At 49.4% G+C, this 26433-nt stretch overlaps 1 protein-coding gene across 1 annotated transcript; it reads right to left on the bottom strand.

Moving 5' to 3' along the window:
* Positions 1 to 1975: 1975 nt before the first annotated feature.
* On the bottom strand, positions 1976 to 25184 carry IGSF23 (immunoglobulin superfamily member 23). The gene is made up of 6 exons (XM_054588451.1): positions 25089 to 25184; positions 18772 to 19113; positions 7060 to 7329; positions 4978 to 5128; positions 2989 to 3053; positions 1976 to 2056 (listed from the first exon to the last, which is right to left on the bottom strand). The coding sequence occupies exons 1-5, from the start codon at positions 25150 to 25152 to the stop codon at positions 3029 to 3031; spliced, it is 852 nt and encodes a 283-aa protein (XP_054444426.1). The 5' UTR covers positions 25153 to 25184; the 3' UTR covers positions 1976 to 2056; positions 2989 to 3028.
* Between the last annotated feature and the right edge of the window lie 1249 nt (positions 25185 to 26433).

The following is a 26433-nucleotide window of genomic DNA, read 5'->3' as shown; positions in this document are numbered from 1 at the left end:
GACCAGGCACTGTAGGAAGATGTGTTGTGTGAATGAATGAACGAACAGCTTTAGCAATTATTGGATCTCTGATGGTTATGTAACCATCAGTCCTCTTTCATACTCTAACATACAGAATTGTGTTTTCTGGAAATACTGGAATTTAGAGAAAACTTACGCAGGAAGTGGGGGGTGTGTGTGTCTCTGTGTGTGTGTGAGAGAGAGAAAGCACAATCTATTTATTTTTTATTGAATTGATCGGGGTGACATTGGTTAAGAAAATGATGCAGGTTCCATCTGTATACATAGTCTGTATATTGTATTGTGTGTTCCCCACCCAAGTCAAGTCTCCTTTCATCACCATTTATCCCCCCTTCCCCCCTCCTGCCTCCCTCCTCCCCCTTTCCCCCTGGTAGTCACCGTACCGTTGTCTGTGTCTATAAGTTTGGTTTTCTTTTCTTCATCCTGTCACCTTTCCCCCGCAGCCACCACACAACCCACCTCCCCCTCGCCCCGACCTCTGACAGCTGCCGTGGAGCAATCCTGACAGAGCTGGAGGAATACAATTTAGATGTGTTTAAAAAGGGGAAGGGTTGGTGGGAAGGTGGGAGGATGGAGGACCTGGGCAAGGAATGGCCGGCTTTTGGAGGCGGAGCCTGTTCCTCCTGGGAGGACAGAGACCTCGCCTGACTTGCTGGCACTGTGTCTCCAGCACCTGGCCCAGAGCCAGCCACGTCGAAGGTGCTCGGTGAACATTTATTGGGTGAATGAATGAACCAGGCATTGTTGAAGCAGCCCGGGCATCTTGCTGTGCCTCTGTAATTGTGAATCCCAGTATGTTCTGAGTAAGGGGTCAAGTTCTTCTGGTCCTCCTTGGGGAGGGGAGAGGAGGCGACACGTTGCTGAGGAGCAGGGGAAGCAAATAGGGGACTCGCTGCCCCAGGCAGACATCAGTCGTCGATGCAGGTACTCCTTCCACGAGAGCAGGACCTGTACCTGTCAAACAGCGTGTGCTCAACAAATGTTTGCTAATGAGAGCATTGGGCAGGCTTGAGTTGGCATCACGCAGGCTGTGTGACCTTAGGCAAGGCACTTGCCCTCTCTGAGCCTTACATTGATCCTCTGTACATGTGCACAATGACATTTACCTGACATAGGAGATGGGGGTCCAAGAGAAAAGGGGGAGAGGGTTCTGGCCTCAGGGAGGGAGCTACAGGGTAGTGGGGTGATTGGAAACCGAAAATTCGAGCCGCCTGGCTTGGAGACCAGCTCTACCATGTGCTGCCCATGTGTGGCCCTGAGCAAGTCGCTTACCCTGTCTCGGAGCTTTACCCGCTCTCTCTGTAAATTGGGGGTGGATGCTCCTTTCCCCAATGGGTGCAGTGAGGGTGATATAAGATGTAACTCAGTGAGGTGCATGAATCTGTGGGGCTGGCACGGGGACAGCCCTAACAGATGGGATTTCAACTCAGGTCGGCTACTGATACTGCGAGGCACGGTGACATGTAGGCGGCTGTCTGTTGGTCACAGAAGCGCGGACTGTTCCCCAAGTGTTAGATATTTCCACATGGGAGTTTCATCCATCCTCCCTCCCCCTTTGCCTGCCGTCAGCCAGGATTCCCCAGCAGCTCCAAAGCCAGTGGTCAATCTTATCTGCTGTGATTTCTGTGGGTGGCGACCACCTTCCCACTTTTCTGCATTTGGAAGTTCTTTTTTTTCTTTTTGAAAAGGAGCAAATATAAGCTGCATGTGTAGCAGACACATTTTGAGGTGTCCATCCAGTTTACAAGGCCCAACTGCCCCCCATTTTCTAAGCACAGGTCCCCCGCACAGGTAGAGCTGAGATCCCCGGGCTCTGATTGTACAAAACATCCCTGCCCCACCCCGGCCACAGTGGCGGGGCCCAGATTGACACTTGACCCAAGTGAGCCAATCAGATGCCTTCTCCATGGTTTCAGAAAGAAAGCAAGGGGATCTGGGCTCAGTTGGATCGTTCCCTTAAACAGTGGTGTTGTAGACGTGGAAGGTATGGGATGGTGTCTTTCTCCACGTGAATGGAGAAGCGTTGAGCAGCCATCTGTAGAAAGAGACAGAGAGGGAACTGTATGTAAATCCAGGCTCCTGGCAAAGAGCATTACAAGGGATGAGGGGTGGGAGGCACAGAGAGGCAGTGAGCTATGGCCCTGGTCCCAGCCTGCGGTGGAAAGTTGCAAAAATGGCCACAGATTCTCCTGCTCCCATGAAGAGGCGGAGCCAATTTCCCCACCCCTTGAATCTGGGCTGGCTGGCGACTTGATCTGGCCAATACAATATGGTGGAAGCGATGATGTGTCAATTCCTAAACTTGGCCCTATGGGTCATTGCCCCTTCTGCTTTCATTCTTGGAATCTTGCCTCTGTCATGTGAACAAGTGTGGTCTGCCTGCTGGGGAATGAGAGGTGATGTGGAGGAGAGGCTGGTTTTCTCAGCTGAGGCTACCCTCGTCTAGACGGGCCCCTAGGCAACCAGCCGACTGACAATGGAGCTTGAGTGAGCCCAGCAGAAACCGGAAGAATGGCCTGGAAGAGCCCATTGATAACCCACAGGATTGGAAGCTAGATCGACGGCTGTGTTTTCAAGCCATTTAGTCCGGGAAGGTGTAGTTTGCTACACAGCAAGTGCTAACTTATACACCATTGGATTCCTGAAAATCTTTCTGGATCCTAATATTAAATCTTTTTGTTTTTTACTGAACCACTTCAGTGAGTTTCTTTTGCTTGCATCCCATGACTTTTATGAAATATATGCTGCTTGTGCAGGTGGTTTCCAGGAGTTTGGTGAGTTGGGTGGATAGCACGTTGGCAGCCAGTGAGAGGAGAGAAAAGCAGTGCCTGGGACTCTCGACAGGGGGGCAACGACCCACAAACAAATGACCAGGAAACCAGGAGGGAGAAGGTCTCCCGTGGAGACCCCAGGAACTTCGTCTTGTCCCTGAACCCAGGGTTCTCTTCCCACCCCTCCTGGCATCACCTCAGGCTGACAGACAGGTGCTCACATTTCAGCTGCGTATTCATACTCTTCTTCGCCGGTCCATCCTACAATGAAAGAAAGAGAGAAATTAATCAGCACAATAATCACTGTAATATCACACACGTGGCTGACGTTTAGTGCAGGCTCACCAGCTCCAGGCACTGTTACGGCACTTTGCCTCCCACCTACCTTTGCGATCAGTATTACCATTATCCCTGTTGTGCAGATGGGGCACAGAGCATGAAAGGACTCACCCAATGCCCCACAAGCTAGTTTATGGAACAGCTGGGATGAACCTAAGTGGCCTCCTTCGGGGTCCATGGCCTCAGCTGCAAACAACAGGGATCTGTCTTGGCCCTCGGTGGGTGTGGTAGGTGTGCGTGGGGCTCCTCCCCGCCCCAGCCCACATCCTTCTCCCCTGAGGACCTTTCCAAACCATTTCAACTTGCAGGTTTCTCTTCTTTGGTTTATAAGCTACGAAGACTTGTATTGGGAACAGCGAAAAAGGACAGTGTGCGTTAGGGACTGGAACTAGGAGTGAGGCAGGGTTTTGGGTTCGAATCCTTTCTCTCTAGTTTTGTGGTCTGGGGCCAGTCACTCCTCCTTGAGCCTTCGTTTCCTCTTGGATAAAAATGAGATCTTCATCCCAAACCCACCCCTCCACCCTTGCCAAGCTCTTGTGGAAATAAAATAGGATGATGTTTACCAAGCACATAATAGACGCTCAATACCAGTAAGGTATGGTAGTATTATAAGAGCTAATGCCTCTAGGATTAAAACGTTCCCATCTCAGAGCAAAAGCCAGGTCTTACATGACCCACAAACCTCCCCTCTCTGATCTCCTGTCCTGCTTCTCTTCCCATTCCTCACGCTACTCCAGCCACGCTAGCCTCCTTGCTATTTCTTTATTGTTTTCAATCCTCACCCGAGGACATGCTGATTGATTTTAGAGAGAGAGGAAGGGGGGGGGGGGGAGAGAGAGAGAGAGAGAAACCAATGCAAGAAAGAAACATTGATTGTTGACCTCGCCATGACCCACCACGACCGGGAACCTAACCCACAACCTAGGTAGGTGCCCTGACCGGGAATCAAACTGGCGACCTTACAGTTTACAGGATGATGCTCCAACCAACAAGGCCCTTGCAGGTGAGGGCCTTGAACAGGACAGGCAAGTCCCATCTCAGGGCCTTTGTACTTGCTGGTCTCTCTGCCGGGTGTGCCCTTCCCCCACATGCCCACGGGCTTCCTTCCTCCTTTTCTTTGCTCAACGTCTTTGCCGAAAGTCACTTGCACAGGGAGGTCTATGCTGACTTGGTTAAGTTGCACCTCATCCCCACACTCCCTGGCCCCCTTCCGGCCCTCCTCCTGGTCTTAGCGCTCCTTCCTTATCGCCCGACAAGCTGCCTCCACTTCACTCAGTCATCACGTGGCTGTTTGCATCCCCACCTAGGATGAGTTCCCGAGGGCAGGGACTGTGCACTATTAACCCCCACAGTATCCCCAGCGCCTGACAGGTCGTGGGCACTCAGCAGAAATGTGTAGAAGGAATGAACATGACGCTTACCGTAGCCCAGACACTGCTTTAAGCGCTTTAGAAATATTAGCTCATTTAATCCCCACAACAGCCCTGGAAGGCAGGTATTGTTACTATCATCCCCATTTTGCAGACAGGCAAACTGAGGCACAGAAAGGGGAAGTGACTTGCCCATGGCTTCATTGCGGATAGGTAATGGAGCTGGGATTTGCATCCAGGCAGACCAGCTCCAGAACCCTCTTCTGTCTCTTTTGGGGTCGCTGGGGGAACTGACGAGGCAGATGGCCACATTGGGGGTCACTGCCATCTCTCCGAACAAGCCTAAACCTCCTTGCAAAAAGACTGTTGGTTTGGTTTCTGTCTCGCGGCTGAGCGAGCGCTGCCTCGTGGGGGCTGAGCGGAGGTCCGTGGTGTTCAGGGCTGAGGGGTGCTCAGGGCTGAGGGGCGGAAGGTACCTGTGGGCCTGCGTGATGGTGAAGCAAATGCCTGCCACCAGCGCCACCATCCCCACAGAGCCGGCCAGGATGAGAGCGATGGCGGATGCTCCGGACACAACGAGAGCGGAGTCCGGCTCGATGGGCTGATCTGTGGGATCCACGCTGACTTCTGGGGACCAAGAATGGGTGAGACCGGAGGAACCGCCCTGCCTCCACATTCCCCATCCCCACCATTCCCCGTCCCGGATGTCTCATCAGCCCGCCTCTTCCTCCCAGTCCTCTGAGCCCCTGCCCCGGCCTCCACTCTACTCTCCTGCCCTAGTCTCTCCCCACCCAACTCCCCACCATATGGGAGTCTGGGTGGTTTCTCTAAAGCTCAAAAGGGATCCTGCACCTCCTCTGCTTAGAATCTTGCCGTGACTCCCCGGGACCTGGGGAGGAAGCATCCCTCACCTTGATCTTCCAGGCTCTGCCCTCTGGCCAACCTCACCTCTCTTCACCCCTACCTTTATAATCCAGCCCCACCGGACTCTACTCAATTACCTAAGCTCACCTCTCTCTCTCCTACTTCTGGGCCTTTGTCTGTGCCCCTAGCATGCCTTTCATACCATTTTCTCTTCTTTGGCCTGGATAGTTCTTATGTGTTCTAGTACTAACTCAGATGTCCTCTCTTCCAGGAAGCCCTCCTTGATCCCCTTGCTGGATCAGGCACTCCCTTGGGTCCTACAGCCCTCAAGGCTCCCCCACTCTGGTCATTACTATTTATGGGCAGGTCTGTCCCCCGCAGGACTGGGAGTCCCGTGGAGGCAGGGCCGGGGCTGCCCTCGCGCCCAGCACCACCCAGCATGGCCGGTAACACAGTATCCTTAAACACTCCCCGAAGAGTGGCTGAATGCGTAAAGGAGGTCTTGGAAGTATTGCCATTCTCAGTGACTACATCAGGGTCACCAGGTGTGACAAGGCTTGATTTTTTTTGCTCACCCTGAATTACCTCCCAACCACACCCTGCAGCCCCCACTAGACCTCAGCTCCCCAGGACGCAGCCAAGTCAGGCCTCCCGTCGCCCTCGTCCTCTCCACGGTCTGGGTCTCTGTGCGTGCATGCTTGGCTGCCCCGCTCCTCTGCGTCCTCCCAGCCCCCTCCAAGCCACTTGTCCTCCACGAATAAAACCAGGAAAAATGCTAGTCATGATAATTGCTGCTATTTAAAGCGCCTGCTGCTAACAAGCATTCTGCCAGCTTCATACGTGCATTATTTCAGTTCCTCATAACAATCCATTATACACAAGAGGAAACAGACTTAGAGAAGGAAGGTCACCTGTCCTAAGACACCTGGCCAGGAAGGCACAGGGCCAGGAATTGAAACCAGCTTCCACTAGCTATCAAACCACTTTCCTTATCCCAACAACTGGCTGTTCTTGTTATTGCTGCCCAAGACTCCATGCACCCTCCTGCCTACGGAAATCATCATGAAATTAATGATGTCAATAATGCTAACTGTAGCAACGATCCCGGCTACTGTTTACGGGGCACCTGCTAGCGTTCAACAGTATGAGGCACTCTTATGTTTAGCTGCCCACCTAATCAACTTATCTCAGTGAATGCTCACAGCTACGCTTTCGGTGGGCCCGATTATTTTTCCAGTTTTACAGAGAGGAAACTGAGGCACAGAGATGTCAAGGTACTGGTCCAAAGTCATGCGGCCAGGACATGGGGCCAGAGTTCAAATTCCGAAGCTCATGCTGGGAGCCCCTCGTTATATTGTCCCATGCTCCTTTTCACTGGCATGCGCTGACACTCAGAGAGGCAAGAGGGCCTCCCAGAGTCACGCAGCGAGCAGTCAGCTGGAGCCGGGCCCCAGGCAGCGGTTCCGGATCCTGAGCTGAGCTTCTGTGAGAGTCCATCTCTTGGAGCTGCAGCCTCTTGTCTGTAAAAATGGGATAATGATACCCAATCTGCTAGGTGGATGGAAGAATGGGGTGACCTCTTGGTTATAAAGGGTCTCAGAGGGTTTTGCTCATAGAAGGTGGCTCAATAGAACAGGAGAGCTGGCCATCAACCCACTAGGGAGCAGGCGTCTGGGATGGGAATGGGGACTCACCTGACTGCAAGATGGTCACAGGCATGGAGGAATACTGTTGCTGGTTGTTGTAGACCACACACGTATAGGAGCCCAAGTGCTCCTTGGACAGCCGCCGGATGATGAGCCTCTCCCCGGCGCTGTGGGGCTTCCCATTGAAGGTCCAGAACACCACGGGTGTGATGCTGATCGTGTTTACACAGTGCAGGACCACTGAGTAGTTGAGTTCACTCTGGACGACGTACTTGTAGCTCTCCGGGTATGTCTGTATCCACACCTGCTTGGAGTTGGCTGTGTGAACAGGGAGTAAGGCCACAAGGGTGGAGAGCACTCAGCAAGGCCGAGCACTTCTGCTCGCATGCATGCATGCATTCATCATTCATTCACCAACAAACGTGTTCGCAGTGCCTGGTCTATGCCCTGGGCTGCTGCAGACACTGGCTATGGCTGAGCTGTTGGTGCCCCCAGCCCAGCTCCTCGCCCTGACTCCCTCCCACGGAGAATCCCAGCTTGGCCCTTTGTTTTATGTGAGGCACTGCATCTGTTGCCTGAGGGCTTTTGCTGACTGCCAGAGCCATTCCGCCTGTGGAGGTGGCAGGCCGGCATGCTGGGGAACAGGTATGCGGGGAGTGGCCCTCCACAGTGGCCCATTGGGAGGAGTATAAATACCCCAGCTGTTTCACCTTGGCTGGACCAGGGTGAGGCCGAGGAGCTGGGAGGAATGGCTGGATTCTGGATTAGTTTGAGGGCAGGACCCACAGGATTTGCTGATGGATTAGTTGTGGGTCGGGGAGAAGGAGAGCAGTCAAGGGGGCCTCCAGCATTTGGGGTTTGGGCCACTGGCCGCTGCTCGGGGGTGCTCTTCACACAGAAGGGACATTCACAACTCTCACCCTAGTTCTATTTCCATATTTTTCTTTTTCCCTTTTGCCAGCTAAAAGACTTTGAGGTTTGGTTTCTTAGGGCCAGGTGTCATGGTCAGAGGGAGCACAGCTGGGATTTGAACCTGAGGAGTGTGATGTCACAGTGAATGCTGGGAAGCTCCACACTGAGCTGATTTCCCGTTTCAGTGCAATAGAATTGAAAAGAACGTTAGCCCAACCAGAGAGCTCACAGAAGGCTTCCTGGAGGAGGTGGTGCCTGGGCTAAGCAAGCCTTGCAGGAGGAGAAAGAGCCCACCAGGTGTGGAAACAAGAATCAATGTAACAGCCTCCTAGACTGGGCTCTTACTATGAGCCAAACACCATTCTGAACACGTTAGCTCACAGTTTGTTCTACTGCGAGAGGGACCCGGGCTCGGGGGAAATAATTTAGTAGGTTTTTATCAGCATTTAATATATAAAATGAAACAACAGGAAATGACAGAATGTGTCACTCATAGCAATAATTGTTATTTTTATGACGCTTGTCTTTTAGTTCTTTGTGGTGTGTGAAGACATACATACTGGGTCATGTGTGAAATGTATCTCTTTTTTAAAAAGATTTTGTTAATTTATTTTTAGAGATGGGGGAAGGGAGGAAGAAAGAGAGGGAGAGATACAGCAATTGGTTGCCTCTCACCCACGCCCCCGACTGGGACTCAACCCACAGTCCTGACGGGGGATCGAACCAGCGGCCTTTCACTCTGTGGGATGACGCCCAACCAACTGAGCCACACTGGTCAGGGTGTGAAATGCATTTCTTAATGTGTGTCATGACTAAAAAAGTTTGAAAGGCACTGGATTTATTCGTTTAATCCTTCCAACAGCCCTATAAGGTAGAGCTTCTTGTTGTCACTCCCATTTTGGTGGGAAAACAAAGGCTTCAAGAGGCCAAGTCTCTTGATATCCACATGTTTAACATCTGCTTGCCCTGTGCCAGTCCCAGTACTAGGCATTTGACAAGCATGAACTCATTTGCTCCCTGCAACAATTCCGTGAGGTGGGTTTGACCTGCTACGGCTCTGTCTTAAAGGGGAGCACGCTAAGGCACACACCTGTGGGAAGCCCCTTTTAGAGGACGCATGGCTGCTAAGTGGTGGAGCAGGAGCTTGAACGCAGGTCATTCTGGTTTCAAAGCCCGCACAAGCACCAGGCTGAGAACGGCACAGCAGAGCTGTGGAGACAGGCCTTTAGGGGGAGAATCAACCTTCAACTCATGCAAAGCAGACGGATGGACCTCCGCAGCTCTTTCATTCCCTGGTGGAGGTAAAAATCCCTTAGTACAAAAGCGGGGTTGCAAGCTGTCAACCACACTTTTGCATGGTATCATAGAGATGTTGCTGGGCTAGAGAGGCAGCATGGAGGGAGATGAACTCCAGGGTCATACAGTCACAGAGAATTCCAGCTTGGCCCTTTGTTTTATGTGACCACAGGCTATTGATGTCACCTCTCTGAGCCCAAGATTCCTGATCTCTGCAATGGGATTGGTGCCAAGAGCACCGCTTTCTCACTTGTGAAATCCCCCAGTGTTTTGTTTCCCTTGCCCGTGGAGACATATCAGAAAAAACATTGCTACTGTTTTACTCTCTGTTTTCGACTAGGGTTTTTATGGTTTTGAGTCTGACATTTAAGTCTTTAATCGATTCTGAGTTTATTCTTGAATGTGTTGTAAGATGGTGGTCTAGTTTAATATTTTTGCATTGATCTGTCCAATTTTCCCAATACCATATATTGAATAGCCTATCTTTACCCCATTGTATATTCTTGCCTTCTTTGCCAAATATTAATTGACCATAAAGGTGTGGGTTTATTTCTGGGCTCTCTATTCTGTTCAATTGATCTATATGTCTGTGGTTAAGCCAGTACCATGCTGTTTTGATTACTATGGCCTTATAGTATAGTTTGATATCAGAAAGTGTGATTCCTCCAACTTTGTTCTTCTTTCTCAAGATTGCTGTGGCTATTCAAGGTCTTTTGTGGTTCCATATAAATTTTTGGAATGTTTGTTCCAGACCTGTAAAATACATTATTGGTATCTTGACAGAAATGGCACTGAATCTATAGATGGCTTTAGGTAGTACAAACATTCTACCTATCCATGGACATGGTATATGCTTTCACTTATTTGTAGCTTCTTCAGTTTCCTTCTTCACTGTGTTACAATTTTACAAGTACAGGTGTTTTACATCCTTGGTTAAATTTATTCCTAGGTGTTTTATTTTTTTGATACAATTGTATCAAAAATAATTTGCATTTTCTAGTTTTCCTTTCTGATAGTTCATTATGGGTGTATAAAAATGCAATTGACTTCTGGATATTTGTAAACTGCTGCTTTACTGAATTCATTGGTCAGCTCTGGTAGTTTTTTGATGGAATATTTAGGGTTCTCTATATACAGTATCACGTTGTCTGCAAATAAGTTTTACTTCTTCCTTTTTCATTTGGATGCCTTTTATTTCTCCTTGTCTGATTGCTGTGGCTAGGAATCCGGTACTATGTTGAATAAGAGTGGTGAAAGTGGTCATTCTTGTCTTGTTCCTGATCTTAAGGGAAACATTTATAGCTTCCTCCCATTGAATATGATGTTGGCTGTGGGTTAGTCATAAATGGCTTTTACTACATTGAGGTATGTTCTCTCTATTCTCACTTTGCTGAGAGTTTCTTATAAATAGATGCTGAAAGTTATCAAATGTTTTTTTCTGCATCTATCGATATAATCATATGGGTTTTTTTATCCTTCATTTTGTTAATGTGTTGTATCACATTTATTGATTTGTAGGTATTGTACAAATCTTGCATCCCTGGAATAAATCCAACTTGATCATGGTGTAGGACCTTTTTAATGTATTGCTGGGTCTGGTTTACTAGTATTTTGCTGGGGACTTTAACATCTCTATTCACCAGAACTATTGGCTTATAATTTTCTTTCTTTATAGTGTCTTTATCTGGTTTTGGAATTAGGATAATGCCGGCCTCATAAAATGAGCTGGGAGTCTTCCCTCCTCTTGAATTTTCTGGAATAGTTTGAGAAGGATAGGTGTTAGTTCTTCTTTGAATGTTTGGTAAAATTCACCTGTGAAGTCATCTGGTCCAGGACTTTTGTTTGTTGGGAGTTTTTCGATTACTGCTTCAATTTCATTATTTGTAATCTGTCTGTTCAGATTTTCTGATTCTTCCTGATTTAGTTTTGGAAGACTATGTTTCTAGAAATTTATCCATTACATCCAGATTGTCCAGTTTATTGGCCTACAGTTTTTTTGTAATATTTTCTTATAATCCTTTGTATTTCTTTGGTGTCAGTTGTTACGTCTCTTTCATTTCTGATTTGATTTATTTGGGTCCTCTCTTTTTTTTTCCTTGATGAGTCTGTTTAAATGTTGGTCCATCTTGTTTATTTTTTCAAGGAACTAGCTCTTGGTTTCATTGATCTTTTGTATTGCTTTTTTTTAAAAAAAACTCTATTGCATTTAATTCTGCTCTGATCTTTAATATTTCCTTTCTTCTACTCACTTTGGGCTGTGTTTGTTGTTCTTTTTCTAGTTCCATTAAGTGTAAAGTTAGATTGTTTATTTGAGATTTTTCTTGTTTCTTGAGGTAGGCCTGTAATGCTATGAATTTCTCTCTTAAGACTGCTTTTGCTGTGTCCCATAGATTTTGGTTGCTGTATTCTCATTTTCATTTGTTTCATTGTATCTTTTGATTTCTTCCTTGATCTCACTGTTAACATACTCATTGTTTAGTAACATGTTACCATATTTTGCCATGTATAATGTACACCCACATTTTTGGCCCAGATTTTCAGGAAAAAAAAATTTTAATGTTTTAATTCAATGATTTATTTATTTATTTATTATTTATATTTAAATACTTGGTTTTTGTATTATAAAAGAATGTTAGCATTTATTTTTGAACATATTACAGTACAAGAGATTCTATGTAAAATTTCAAAACACAAGACAATTACAAAACACAAGAGCAGATACAAAGTGTTTCAGGTACTACCCAGGTATATTGTGCATCCTTATTTTTCCCTCAGAAATTTGGGTAAAAAAGTGCACATTATAATGGCAAAATATGGTATTTAGCCTTCATGTCTTTGTGTGTTTTTCAGTTTTTTCTTGTGATTGGTTTCTATTTTCACACAGTTGTGGTCAGAGAGGATGCTTGATATGATTTCAATCCTCTTAAATTTATTGAGACTTGTTTTGTGTCCTAACATGTGGTCTATCCTAGAAAATGTTCCATGTGCACTTGAAAAGAATGTATATTCTGCTGCTTTCGGGTAATATGCTCCGAAGATACCAACTAAATCCATCTGATCTAGTGTGTCACTTAAAGCCACTGTTTCCTTGTTAATTTTTTGTCTGGGAGATCTATCCATTGATGTCAACGGGGTGTTGAAATCCCCTACCACGGCAATATTACTGTTGATCTCTTCCTTTATGTCCATCATGATTTGCTTTATATATTTAGGTGCTCCTGTGTTGGGTGCATAATGTTTAGCAGAGTTATCTCCTCTTGTTGGATTGCTCCCTTTATCATTATGTGGTGGTGGTCTTTGTCTCTTACTACAACCTTTGATTTAAAGTCTGTTTCGTTGGATAAAAATACTGCTACCCCAGCTTTTTTTTTCTTTTCCATTTGCATGAAATATCTTTTTTCACCCCTTTACCTTTAGTCTGTACCTTTTGATCTGAGGTGGGTCTCTTGTAGAGAGCATATATATGGGTCTTGTTTTCTTATCCATTCTGCTACCCTATGTCTTTTGATTGGAGCATTTAAGCCATTTACATTTAAATGATTTTTGATAGGTACGTATTTATGGGCATTTTATTCTTAACTATGTTCCTGTTGTTGTTCTTCTCCTCCTCCTCTTCCTCCTCATCCCCCTTCCTCCCCCTCCCCCCACCTCTTCCCTCCTCCTCCCCCTCTTCCTTCTCCTTCTCCTTCAAAACCATTTAATATTTTTGGTAACACTGGTGTAGTGATACCAAGCATACTCTTTTAGCTTTTTCTTGTCTTAGAAGCTCTTTATTTTTCCATCAATTTTATGATAGCCTTGCTAGGTTAAGTAGTCTTGGTTGTAGGTCCCTGCTTTTTAGCACTTGGCATATTTCATGCCAGTCCCTTCTGGCCTGAAATATTTCTGTTGTGAAATCAACTGACAGCCTTTTGGGAGCTCTCTTGTAGATAACGAATCGTCTTTCTCTTGCTGCTTTTAAGATTCTCTCTTTGTCTTTTACCATTGCCATTTTAATTATGATGTGTCTTCATGTGGGCCTCTTTTGGTTCATCTTGTTTGTGACTCTCTGCACTTCCTGGACTTGCATGTCTTTTGCCTTCATCGGGTTAGGGAAGTTTTTAGTCATTATTTCTTCAAATAAGTTCTCAATCCCTTGCTCTCTCTCTTCTCCACCCAATACTTCTATGGTGAGGATATTGTTACACTTCATGTTGTCCCAAAGGTCCCTTAAATGTTCCTAATTTTTCAGAAGTCTTTTTCCTTTTTGTTGCTCTGATTGGATGTTTTCTGCTACCTTGTCTTCCAAATTGCTGATTTGATCCTCTGCTTCATCCCATTTATTGTTTATTCCTTCTAGTGTATTCTTCATTTCAGATGTTGTATTCCTCACTTCTGACTTTTTCTTTTTTATGGTTTCTATGTCCTTTTTCATGATGCTGTAGTTCTCTCCAAGTTTCTTGAGCATCCTTATAACCATTTTTTTTGAGCTCTATATCTGGTAAATTGCTTGCCTCCATTTTATTTAGTTCTTTTTTCTGAAGATTTCTCCTGTTTTTTCATTTTTTGGTGTGTTCCTTTTTCTCCCCATTTTGGCTTCCTCTTTGTTTGTGTATAATGTATTAGGTAGATCTGCTATGACCTCCAGTCTTGGCAGGGTAGATTTATGTAGTACTTGGTCTTATGTAATTGCCTGTGACTGGTCCTGGGCCACATATTCGGAGCTGCCCAGTGATCCACAGTCTGTGGCTGCCTCTGCCAGGCCGGGGGGTGTGTGGGAAGGAGTAAGCTGAGAATCAGGGCAGGCTTTTACCAGTCCCAGTCCCAGGGGATGGTCAGCAAGAATCCCAAGGCACCCCAAGAGACCTGCCTCCTTCTGCCTGCTGCCAGTTAGGCTCAGTCACTGCAAGAGTCTCTGGCAGTACTCAAGTTGCATGAGGGAGGTTCTCAGTGAGTCACCAGGTAGGGGCAAGTGGTACTCACCAGACTGATACGGGTTCAAACTCATTGCCAGTGCTGGGTCTGAGGCCACTCAGCAAATGTCCTGGGGTACACCAAGGCTAGCTGCTGCCTGTTGGGTGCTTGCATGCTGTTGTGGTGGTGGGGTGGGGTCTCAGGGAGTTGTCAGGGTGAGGCCTGCAGAATTTATCCAGCCCAAACAGACTAAGATTTGGCTGTGTGAAGGGAGGGCTCTGCACTGCGTTGGCATGTGAGAGAAAAATGGCATCTGTCCTACAGCTACACAACTCAGTCTGTCTCAGATTCTGCTGGGAGGCCCAGCTGAGCAGGGTGGGCCCCCCGGGAGTCAGGAGAGTAGGGCTAGTGGATCTCCGGTGGTGGTAGGGAGGTGCTGGTCAGGCTTGGGAAAAGATGGACTGTGTGGCCCCCACCCCAGAGCCACACAACTCAGTCTGTGCTGGATTCTTCCCAGAGCTCAGAGGGCGAGGCCACCAGGAGTCGGGAGGTTGGGGCTGCCAGCAGCTCAGAGCGTGGGCTGGTGGGTCTCCCATGAGTGGGAAGCACCAGTCAGGTTCACCTGTGGAGGGAATAGCTTCCACCCCAAAGCCACATAACTCAGTCACTGATACCTCCTTAGTCCGGCCAGACCTTTATACCACAGCCCAGGCAGCTGACTCCTCAGCAGGGCGCAATCTTTGCAGGGTGGGGTGAAAGGGAACCCAGAGGGTGGGACTATTGCTTTTCACCAGGCTGATATGTCCTCTGCAGGGGAGTGCTCTACCCAAGAGAGATGGCCTCTGCCATGTGGGAGACTGACTCAGCACTGGGATCCTGGGGGCTCTCCCTTCAGTTTTCTCCCCAGAGCCACAGACCCATTTCTCCTCTTGCAACTCTAGTCTGCTCTGCCCTCCCTCCCCTGGAGCCCAGGGTGAGTGGGCGTGAAAAAGACTTTGTGTGTTGGTTCTTTAGGAGGGCACCTGTGTCTCTAGCAGACTCATCTCTCTCCCTGGCAGACAGGGTCCCCACCGATTTTCATACCTTCATCGCCAGGTGTTATGTGGGCACCTCTTTCTGGCTCTTGTGCTCTGGGCTGGGGAGCCCAGCTTAGGGTTGAGACCCCATGCTTCTCAGGTGAAACTTCGCAGCTGAGATATCCCTTTGGAATGTCAGCTGACACCCGTGGGCAGAGGGCTAGCCCTCTCGCATGTCACCCTTCCTACCAGTCTTGATGTGGCTTCTTTTCAAGGCTGCTTCTTCCCCTAGAGGCCAGTCTCCACACTTTGCCTGTGCTGTTCTCAGACTGTTGCTTGCACAGGCTTTGAAACCGGAAGGACCTGCATTCAAGCCTCTGCTCCACCACTTAGCAGCCATGTGTCCTCTAACAGGGGCTTCTCATCGGTGTGCCTTAGTGTCCTCACCTGTCAGACGGAGCCATAATAGGGCGCACCTCACAGGATTGTTGTAGCTCTACCTGGTCCCCAATGGATCAGACATCTTTGGTTCTCACATCTCCCTGCCTAGGACGCCAGCACCATCCAAGACAGAGAGGCACTTAAAAAGCATTTGATGCATATGGAACAATCAGCATCGGCAAGTGACTTGTTGGATGGAAGTCTAAGACCTTCCAAAGCCCTGCACAGCTGTTGACCTCTACCTCTATCTGCCTCTCTCTGCCACAGTGGAAGGCGATGGCCTCGCATAGCCCACAGCCTCTACCCTGCCCCATTCTCAACTTCCCATACTCACCAAGATCTTTCTTCGCTCCCAGCCCTGATTCAGCCTGTTCTCACTGCCTGGAACAACCTTCCACATCACCTTCATTGGCTAACCTCTCTTCTCTTCAGATAGCCTTTTAAATGTTACTTCTGTGGGGAAGCTTTCTTTGATGCTACCCTTAGAATTTAATCATTTCATGTCTCTCTGCCTGGACAGATTGGGAATTCCATGGTAGGAGGAACCAGTTCTGTGCAACTTACTGCTGAATTCCCCCTTCTCTGAGAAGCCCTCTTAGACTCCTCCCCTGTTCCAGCCTTGCCTACACAGAGTCATCCCTGTCTGAGGATAAATCTGTCTCCCCCAGTGGACTGTGAGCCCAGGAGGGGAGGGCGTCTCAGTCACTGTTGTGACCCCAACACTGCCCAGCATGGGCCAGGTAGAGGGCAGGTGCCGGTGGTTTGTTGAATTAATGGATAGCAATGTGGTCGCCCTAGAGCCCTCCCACTCCATAGCACTGCTCCAAGGGGATGAGCACCCCCTCTTCACACCCCCTCATCCGCCCGCTGTGGAGCCGGGAGCCCACAGGCATGCCGGGACACAGGCAAGGGTTAGGGAGTGGGCTGACCAGCAGGTGGCCTGCCTGGCCGGACTAGAAGCCCAATGCACGGTGATTGGAAGGATCACTTGGCTAAGCCTGGGTGAACACCTGGCTAAACTTGGGAGATGGGGGGTGTGGGTGAGACCCCAAGGCCGTCCTCAAACAGCAACCAGTGGCACTAACCTCTGGATAGCTCCCTCCATCACTTTTCCTTCTCTTCCTCTAGTCACAGAATCCCACATTCTAGCCAGGCAGATGGCGACCCAGGATAAGGGCTATATTTTCAGCTTTTTCTGCAGCTAAGTAGGGCTGCGTGACTGGCTTCCGGCTAATGGGATGTGAGCAGAAACATCCCAGAGATGAGCAATTCACCAGCTTTCAATTGCACGCTGTTCTCAGCAGTGTGCTAAAATCTTGCGCCACCCTGCCCCGTTCCAACGCCTTTGTCCCACGTGTCCACATTGTACACCCTCCCCACCCTTAGTTACTTAGTGGCCTGCTCTGTTATCAGATTGACTATGAGTTATCACAGCACTTGGGTTCAAGTCACCTTGATTTTACTTAATAATTGTCCCAAAGGGCAAGAGTAGTGATGCCGGCAATTTGAATATGCCAAAGGGAAGTGGTTAAGTGCTTGTTTTAAGTGAAAGGGCGAGTAAGTATAGGAAAAAACATAGTATTTAGGATCGGCAGTTTTAGGCATCCACGGCACGGGGGTGGGGGGGTCTTGGAATGTATCTGCTGTGGGTAAGTGGGGGGGGGGCACTGTAATATGGTCCCTGTACTGAACTGAATTGGGTCTTGCCAAATTCCTATGTTGAAGACCCGACCCCTGGTACCTCAGAATGTGACTCTATTTGGTAATGGAACCAAAGGTGACTGGAACTAAAGGTGATGGAACCTTTAATGAAATCAGTTAAAATGATGCCATGAGGGTAGACACTAATACGATCCGACTGGTGCCATTACAGGACACACAGGAAGATCCCAGGGGAGGGCACACAGAGGGAAGAGCAGGGGAGGACACAGTGAGAAGGGGTTCATCTGTCAGCCAAAGAGGGAGGCCTTAAAGAAAACCAAACCTGCTGACACCTTGATCTTGGACTTCCAGCTTCCAAAACCATGAGAAATAAATTTCTGTTGTTTAAGCCACCTGGCCTGTTGTATTTTGTTGTGGCAGCCCGAGCAGACTACCTAACGGTCTGTAAAACTACCTTCTCAACAAGACGGCAGTTCCGGTTAGCTTCAGGGCTTTGTTTTTCTGGTCCAGGTGTGACAGTTCAAGTCCAGAACTGAATAACTCATAAAAACATAGCTGAGCCCTGGCTGGTGTGGCTCAGTGGACTGAGTGCTGGCCTGAGACCCAAAGGGTTGCCAGTTCGATTTCTGGTCAGAGCACACACCTGGGTTGCGGGCCAGGTCCCCAATAGGGGGTGTGTGAGAGGCAACCACACATTGATGTTTCTCTTCCTCTCTTTTTCCCTCCTTTCCCCCCTCTCTCTCTAAAGAAAAGCTGAGTTTGCAGGCTACCACCAGAGATCTCTGCCCTTCCCCACGTGATGATGAACAAATATTTAATGAATACCTGATGCAAAGTGTGGCAGATGGCAGAAAATGGCCACAGTGCTTTGCAAGCCCTCTTTTCAAGAGGTGAAGCCTATTTACCTCCTGTTGAAGCTGGACCAGCTATATAACTTATCTTGGCCAATAAAAGATGGTGGAATTGCCCTGGCTGGGTAGCTCAGTCAGTTATAGCATCCTCTCAATAAGGCAAGGTTGCAGGTTCAATCCCCAGTCAGGGCACACGCAGGGGTCAATGAATGAATGCACGAATGGTTGGAACAACAGATCTCTCTCTCTATCTCTCATCAATTAAAAAAAGAAAAAAGATGGTGGAAGTGATGGTATGCCGGTTTTGAGCCTGGGCCCCACGAGGCCTTGCAGCTTCTGCTCTTGTTCCTGTTCCATTGCTGAGAGAACAAGCCCAGGCTAGCCTGCTGGAGGGTGCGAGGCTCGGTGGCCCAATTACCTCCATTGCCCTCCAACCAGCCAGGCCACTGCCAGACATACCCAGAAGGAAGCCACCCTGGGTCAGTCAGTGCCCAAGCATCCCCTGCTAGCCTCAGACACATGAGTGAGATCAGAACTGTCCGCAGTAATCACGAGCTAAAGAAATGGTTGCTATCTTAAGTTTTTGGGAGAGGGTTTGTGAGAGAGCAATTGACTACTGGCACAGAATGGGTTCTAACGGGCGCAGCTGACTAAGACCCCCATCCGTCCCACCATGGGGCTCCACTCACCCTTGACATGTATCTGCTCTGTTACACTCCTGCGTCCCCTACTGGTTTCCAGCACCACTGTGTAGCTTCCTGAGTCTTGAGCTGTGACGTTTCTGACGACCAGGTTGCCTTGGGTGCCCAGCGTCTCCCGGCCAGTGTGGCCAGGCCCCGGGAGGCCCTCCGGGGAGAAGATCATGGCTTCCGGCCGGGCCTCGTGCCCCCGGAACCAAGAAGTAGAGAGGATGCCATCAAGGTTGCTGGGGACAGGAAGGTGAGCACTGGCCCCTTCGGTCACGAAGTTCAGAGGCGCAGAGGAGGGCAGTTCCGAGGAGGCAGAGCGGATGCAGGATGCGAGCAGGGCACCTGGAGGAAGTGGGAGGAGAGGTGAGAAAAGGGGGTGCAGGTGGGACCCAAGTCGCAGTGCTGCCCCAAGTAGCCCTTTCTGAGCTGGCGAGAATGTGGGTGGCATACTGAGAGCTGACGATGGAAACAGCGATCATGATAAAAATATTGTAGAGATAAAAGGGAACGTTCATGGAGTGCCTCCTATAAGCCAGATGGTGTTCTAAGCACGGAGCCTGTGATAGCTCACTTACTCCTTATACGTCAACCCCACAAAGCACGTATTACACTGGGAGGTCAGGTCCAACTTGCTAACCTCTGCTCTGCTGTGTGCCCTAAAAGGCTGACTTCTTTGAGCTCCATTGTTGGGGTCACCTCGCCTTTTGCTTCTGCCAGGGGGAGTGACCTTGCGGTTACTGGCCTCACAGCTCCCTCCCTGCTCCATCTGCGCAGGCTGACTGTGTCCCTCTGCTACAGCTCCTGTTGGGCGACCATCTCCATATATCACTCTCTTTTGGTTTGGGAGTCCACTCTCCCCCTTATGGCTTCTAGCCCAGGGGAGGTAGCAGCCTCCCACTGCTGCTCGCCCCTGGGCACTGCTACTGTCCTGTGTCGCTTTATCTGTACACTGCCTGCACCTCCGCAAATGATCCCTTTAGCAAACCCTCCTCATTGCTCCTTTTTATTTTTATCCTCACCCGAGCACATTTTTTCATTGCTTTTAAGAGAGAGACACAGAGAGAGAGAGAGAGAGAGAAACATTGACTGGCTGTCTTCTTGTATGTGCCCCAACCAGGGATTGAACCCTCAACTTGGGTATATGCCCAGACTGGGAATCGAATCTGCGACCTTTTGGTGTACAGGACGCTGCTCCAACCAACTGAGCCACATTGGCCAGGGCTCATTAGTCCTTTTGAGTTGACTTTCTTTTTCTTGCCCAACCCTTATCAATACAGCTGTTAGAGATGAGGAAACAAAGATTCAGGGAATTTAAGACATTTTCCTAGGATGTCACAAGTGGTAAGCTGCACCTAGTAGGAGTTGAAATTCTCAACCACTGAACTATATTGTCCCGTGTGTGCCCTGCCTCTAGTGTCTTCCACTTCCTCTCAGTAAATTTCTGTACTGCTTACAGCTTGGAGCAGAGCAGCGGGCTCCAGTCCCTACGCACTCACCCTGCCTCTTGCTGGAACGGGGACTGTCGCAGTAAGAACACGAGCACCAGCCATAAAAGACTGAAAATTTGATATACAAATAAAAAGAAACTCCTGCAAAGGTTAAAAAGAAACCAACCACCACCCACAAAGTCAAAAGAACAATGACGTACCAGGAAAAATTTGCAACAGTTATCACAGACATAGAGCTCATTTTACTACTATATAAACAGCTTCCAGATATCAATAAGAAAAATATCAACAACGTACCAGAAAAGTACACAAAAGACATGCATAGGTGGTTCCTAGAAAGAAAATTCAAATGTCTCTTGACACCCAGAGGATGTTCAGCTGTGCTCACAGCAAGAAAAATGGAAATGAAAACAAACCGAGATGATACTTTGCACCTAGCACATTGGCAAAGGTCCAAAAGTGTGATGTTGTGTTGGCGAAGCCAAGGACCAGGAAAGTCTCACACACACAGGAACAACTGCAGGCAAACCCAAGGCTGGCAAGGTCTTTCAAGACTTCTAGTTCCTCCATCTAATGCCTGTAAAGCACTCAGAACACTGCGCTAACAGGGCTCCTGCCGGACAGACACTTGACATTATAATCACAATGGCAACTACTGGGTGTGTTGTAAATATGCCTTTTAAAGGTTTTTTTTTAAAAAACCCATAAAATAAGTGGGATTTTAATATTAAAGATTAGAAAAACCCGCTTATAGAACAAATGTTAAAATAGCCGGTCTCTCTCTCTCTCTTTTTAAATCCTCATCCAAGGATGTGTTTTACTGATTTTAGCGAGAGAGGAAGGGCGGAAAACAGAGAGGGAGAGAAACATCAATGTGAGACAGAAACATCAACCAGCTGCCTCCTGCACGATCCCTGACTGGGGATCAAACCCACCACATAGGTATGTGCTGGGACCAGGGATCAAACCCACAACCTTTTGGTGCACAGGACGACACTCTAATCAACTGAGCACCCAGGCAGGGCCATCAGCGCTCTTCTTGGTAAATGAGTGAGAAATTCTGGCTGTGGAGAAGTGCTCCCAGGGCGGCGGCAGCATCAGGTATACACGTGCCGCGCTCTGGTTGTGCCGGTGTGAGAGCCTCAGGAGGCAGCTCCGGGTGACCCGCTGACACGGCGTGCTCGCTGAGAGCCAGGGACTGTGCCAGATTCTCCCATCTAAGACCTCACTGATCCCCTCAACAACAGAGGTGGGTTCTGGTCTGTTTAACAGGCAGGGAAACTGAGGCCATAAGTGGAGAGCTGGGAGTTGTTTCACCATAGGGTTTGCAGGGGGGCTCTCACTTCCTACCTTCATTGAATTTACCTCTGAGTGGGCAGCTGGTGTGACCTATCTCTTCCCCTGCTCATAAACCTTCCATGGCTCCCTAGGGCCCTCAGGACACAGTGCAAACTCTTTCGCCCAGCACCCCTGCGACACCTCCGCGCGCTCCTCCCCATTCTTCCCTCACCGTCTGCCCAGCCAGACTGAACTCTGCGCAGTGCTCTGGCCTCCAGGCCTTTGCCCATGCTGTTCCCCCTACCTAGAAAGCTGTTCCCCCCCTCTCTCTTTCTTGCTGTGATTCGAGCAGCTCAGGCATCCCCATTTCCTGAAGTCCTCCCTGACCCTCCCGTGTGCTTGGTAATAGATGTTAATCTGCTTGGGCAGGGAGCTCAGCTGACTTGATGGGTTGATGGGAGCTCTTGCCCCAACTGTGACAGAAGAAAGTCTTCTACCCAAGTACCTGCTCAAGGTTTTGCCTTCCTGTCTTGAAAAAAATTTGCATTCTGAGGTTTTCACAATACAAGGAGCACAGGGATACCATTTGCATAACTGATGCCACACCTATCTGAGGCCGTATTTTGATCTGGACGGCTTTGAAAGGCACCCTCCCCCACCTTCCCAGCCGCAGACTGTAGCCCTCTGGGTCCCCGCTCCCCACACCGTTCCTGCTCCACCCGCTGTGTGTGCAGTCACTCCCTGGGACAGTGTGTTTCCTTCTGCCCTGGGAGCCCCCGGAGGGCAGGGCAGGGGCTGTTGGGTTCACTGTGGTGTCCCCAGCACCGCCCAGCACAGGCTGGGCAGGGAACAGTTGAATAAGTGACCAGAGGGGCAGACTTAGGTCATGCAGCGCACATGCTGGAATCCAGTTCTGAATGTGACAGAGTGGCAGGTACCTGGTGAGTCGGGGAGCGTGCCCAAGGCATCCTCCCCAGGGGAGGACCTGACACCTTAGCAGCCCTCAGTCCAGCTGATGCAGAACCACGGTTTCACTTGTAGACCCCGAGGCCACTGGGCCTGGGTTTACAGCTCTGACTCTGCCATGCGTTATTTCTGGGCTCTGAGCCTCCGCGTCCCCACTGATCAAGGAGAGCGGTTGAGCGTAACCCCAGGGGTGCCTCAGATTCAATGAGATCGTGAATTTGCAGGGCTGAGGACAGTCTAACTTTGGTATTTTATCTAGAAATTAAGTTATATCAATAAACACAATATTAATACATTTATTAAATATGGTTATATATTAATTACATAAAATATAATGTATAGAATTATACATAACTATGTGTATAATTATATATTTATATATTATATCAAGTTTATAATTTAATAATATATAAGTGTAAACATGGATTAGATTAATACATATAAAATATGTTTTAGCCCTGGCTGGTGTGGCTCAGTGGATTGAGCACCGGCCTAAGAACCGAAGGGTCTCCGGTTCGATTCCCAGTCAGGGCACGTGCCTGGGTTGCGGGCCAGGTCCCCAGCAGGGGGTACATGAGATGCAACCACACATTGATGTTTCTCTCCCTCTCTTTCTCTCTCTTTAACCCTCTCTAAAAACAAATAAAGAAAATCTTTAAAATATATATATATTTTATATATATTTCAAATGTATGTCTATGCGGGGTGGGGGCAAAAGGTTTACATTGTAAGTACACGAAACACAGAGTTCATTCCTGTATTATTATTTATTAATTATTGTATTATTTTCCATACAAACAACTGTAAACCTACTTTTGTCCCACCCTATATATTATATATATATATAAACAAATAAGTAAATATGCATTTTTAGGCATGCCAGATGAAGGCTGGCATTTCAGAGCTGGAGCCATAGAGTTGATTCCAGAACTCTTACTTGACAGGACCATAGTTCTTTTACTTAATCTTTAACCTTTAATCAAATGAGAAAAAGTCTCTATTCAGTCTCCCCCAGTTGGAGGTCGGGACGCTCCCTGACTCGCAGGACACAGCACAGGGAACAGTCATGCTGTAACAACTATGTATGGGACTGTATTCCAGGTTGGGACTGGAAATCCTGGGGACCACTTAGTCAAGTAGGACTGTCTAACCACTATGCTGTACACCCGAAACGAAGACATTGAAAAACAAAGGGCCCATGGAGAGGAAGAGGGGGCGCAGCGCGAGGCCTCCCGGGGGTGGGGGGCGCGCTGAGAACGAACCAGAGGCCCTGCGGAGGCGGCTCGGGGGCTGGAGGCCGTCTTTTCTCCTCCCCAGGTCAAGCGAGGGCGGCTCCAAGGGAACCTCTGAGACAGGGAAGTGTCCCCTCTAAGTCTGCGGCGAGGAACGGCGAGGAAGAGGCCTGTGCCCGGGAGGACATAGACAAGCAAGGCGGGCGCGTGGGGGGGCGCACGCAGCCCCCGCCTCCCACCTTCGAGAGAACGGAGACCTCCGTGCGTTTCCCAGGAGCCAGGTGGAGGCTGTCCTGGCAAAGACCCCCGTGGGACGCGGCTCGCTGACGTGTGACCTCCTCAGAAAGAGGCTGGAGGGGGCCAGGAGAGAGCAGCGAGCCTCCAGCGAGCCACTTCATACAGGCCTTAGGAACACACTGCCTGGTGCAGTGTCCCCAAGGTCCCCGCCCCCCAACCAGAGAGAGATTCAGCAACAGAGTGCTTCGGCCCACCTGACAACTGTGGCTGCCGAGCGAGCGGAGCCTCCCCTGCACCCTTCCTTGCCTTCCTCGCCTTCCTCCCCTTTGCCTACCGCCCTGGGGGCCACAGACTCCAGCTCTGGGTGGGAGAAAGGACGCAGAGAGAGAGAGAGAGACACGAGGCCCACCGAGCCCTATCACGTCCTCACGGCAACCCGACGCAGGGTGGGCACAAGGACACGCTCTGCGCTGGGGGAAGTTCGGGGTTTTGAAATTAGACAGAGCTCGACTTTTTAAAGACCTGTGAAAGGAAGCAGATGAGTTATTATCTGAGAGGTGGATGTGTGCCGCCTCTGGAAGGTGTGATCACCATAGCCAGGCTGCCTGGGTTCAAACCCTCCTCCTGCCACACCAAGCTGTGCGGCCCGGGAGGGCACGCGACCTCTCTGGACTGCCGTTTCCTCCTCTAGGATGTGGGGGATCATATAGCCCTCGCCTCGTGGAGTTAAGAATTAAATGTTGCTGTGTGAAAGCACTTTGAACAGGCTGGCACGCAGAAATAGTCGCAATGACCTCTTTATATTAGAACCGTTGTTATTTCATTATTGTTACTATCGCTATTTTAAAATTATGATTAGATGTGGATAGCTGGGCACAACTGGCTGTGCTTGTGGAAGGGCGTTGGGGCGGGGTCCTGAATTCTGGTTCTGTCCTTGCCAGCGCTGCGACCTTGGGCAGGTGGCCCTGGCCCTACCTGAGCCTGCTGTCCCTCCTGTATAAGAGGGGCCAGCAGCGCGGGTGCCTGTGCGGCCTGGGCTCCACGGTGACCGGAGTAGGAGCTCTGGGTGGAGCGACTCTAACTTAGAGAGAGACCCTCCCAGGCGTATCCTGTCCTTGTCCCGCACCCGTGGGTGGAAGCACTCTCTTTCACGCACCTGTTAGCAGCAGCCTCTTCCACGCAGGGCTGTGGACGGAGCTAGCATTCAGAAGACACCTCATGTTGCGTTCTGTTCAGGGGCCGCAGGGGGAGGCCACCCTGTCAGGAGTGGGGTTACCCCAGGTAGCACCGTCAAGAACTCAGCCTTGGCCCCGCCCCTGCCCTGGACACTCCCCCCAGCCCGCCCACCCCGGCCCCAGCCTTCGCTGGGAAGCCGCCTGCAGGCCTGCACTCTGCTTCAGCAGGGGGTTGGTGGTAGTGGTGGGTGGGGAGCAGGCTCGGGGGCAGGGTTCCTGAGGAGGGGACTCTGGGGTTTTGCTTCCCTCCCTCTCCCAGGCAGGCTGGGGGAATGATAAAGGTGGGGCAGATAAAGATTGTCGGTTCAATCAGAGGTGAGGAATGGCCAAAGGTCCTCAGGTAGGAGGCGGAGCGGCCTCGTGCTGGCCTCCTGGCTTTGCTGCGGACTGACTCATCTTGGCTGGGAGCCCGTTTTCCTCCTCTGTAAGATGGGCATGCTGACATCAGTGCCCGCCCCAGAGCCCGGCGTACTCGGCAGAGGGCCTGGCAGATAGGAGGCGCTCTGTGAATGGAGGCAGTTATTAAAATAACGCTAGTTATTATCGCTGGTCTCCGGTATGTTCCGGAGGCATGTTCAGAAGCCCTATTTCAGGGCCTTGCTCATACTATATCTTTAAAACATTTTCTAAAATTGTACTTATTTTTAGAGAGAGGGGAAGGGAGGGAGAAAGAGAGAAAGAGAAACATCGATGTGTGAGAGAAACATCGATTGGTTGCCTCTTTCACACCCCCAGCTGGGGGTCTGGCCCACAGCCAGAGCATGTGCCCTGACTGGGAATTGAACTGTGACCTTTCTGTTCACAGGCCGAGGCTCAGTCCACTGAGCCACACCAGCCAGGACTCATACTATATCTTGCATTTTGGATTCGGGAAGGATAAGCCACAAAGTTCTTTTCTCTCATCCTTTCATCCTCCAAGCCCCTTCTTTCTTCCTCACAGTAACCATTGTATTGCTCAAACGAATAGCTGGTGCTTAGTGAACACCTACCTAGGCCAGGCACAGCACTAACCCTTCAACAGCCGTCTAACGGACTCCTCATAGCAACCTTGAGGGGCTGGTATGGTCATCCTCATTTTCCAGTGGTGCGTAGATGAGTGACTCACCTAACGTCACACAGGCATTCACAGTGCCTTTTGTCAGTTCTTGGAGGAAGCTACCTCAGGGCCTTAGCCCTTGCTGCTCCCTCTTCTTACAGCCTCACACAGATCATCTCATGGCTGACTGCACCTCATTACCCCAGTCTCAAATCAAGCATTACCTTCTC

This window comes from Pteronotus mesoamericanus, unplaced genomic scaffold, assembly GCF_021234165.1.
Source record: "Pteronotus mesoamericanus isolate MK-2021 breed Mesoamerican mustached bat unplaced genomic scaffold, CSHL_Meso_final scaffold_137, whole genome shotgun sequence".
NCBI classification, from domain to species: Eukaryota; Metazoa; Chordata; class Mammalia; order Chiroptera; family Mormoopidae; genus Pteronotus; species Pteronotus mesoamericanus.
This window is presented reverse-complemented; position numbering and strand designations above follow the sequence as displayed.

Excerpts from the sequence above, each read along its gene's own strand:
- IGSF23 (XM_054588451.1), bottom strand. The coding sequence starts at position 25,152 with ATGAGGTGTCTTCTGAATGCTAGCTCCGTCCACAGCCCTGCGTGGAAG. Across the intron at positions 7,330-18,771 it reads AGAGCAGATACATGTCAAGG|CCAACTCCAAGCAGGTGTGG; the intron begins GTGAGTGGAGCC and ends CTGTTCACACAG. Across the intron at positions 5,129-7,059 it reads TGTGACCATCTTGCAGTCAG|AAGTCAGCGTGGATCCCACA; the intron begins GTGAGTCCCCAT and ends CTTGGTCCCCAG.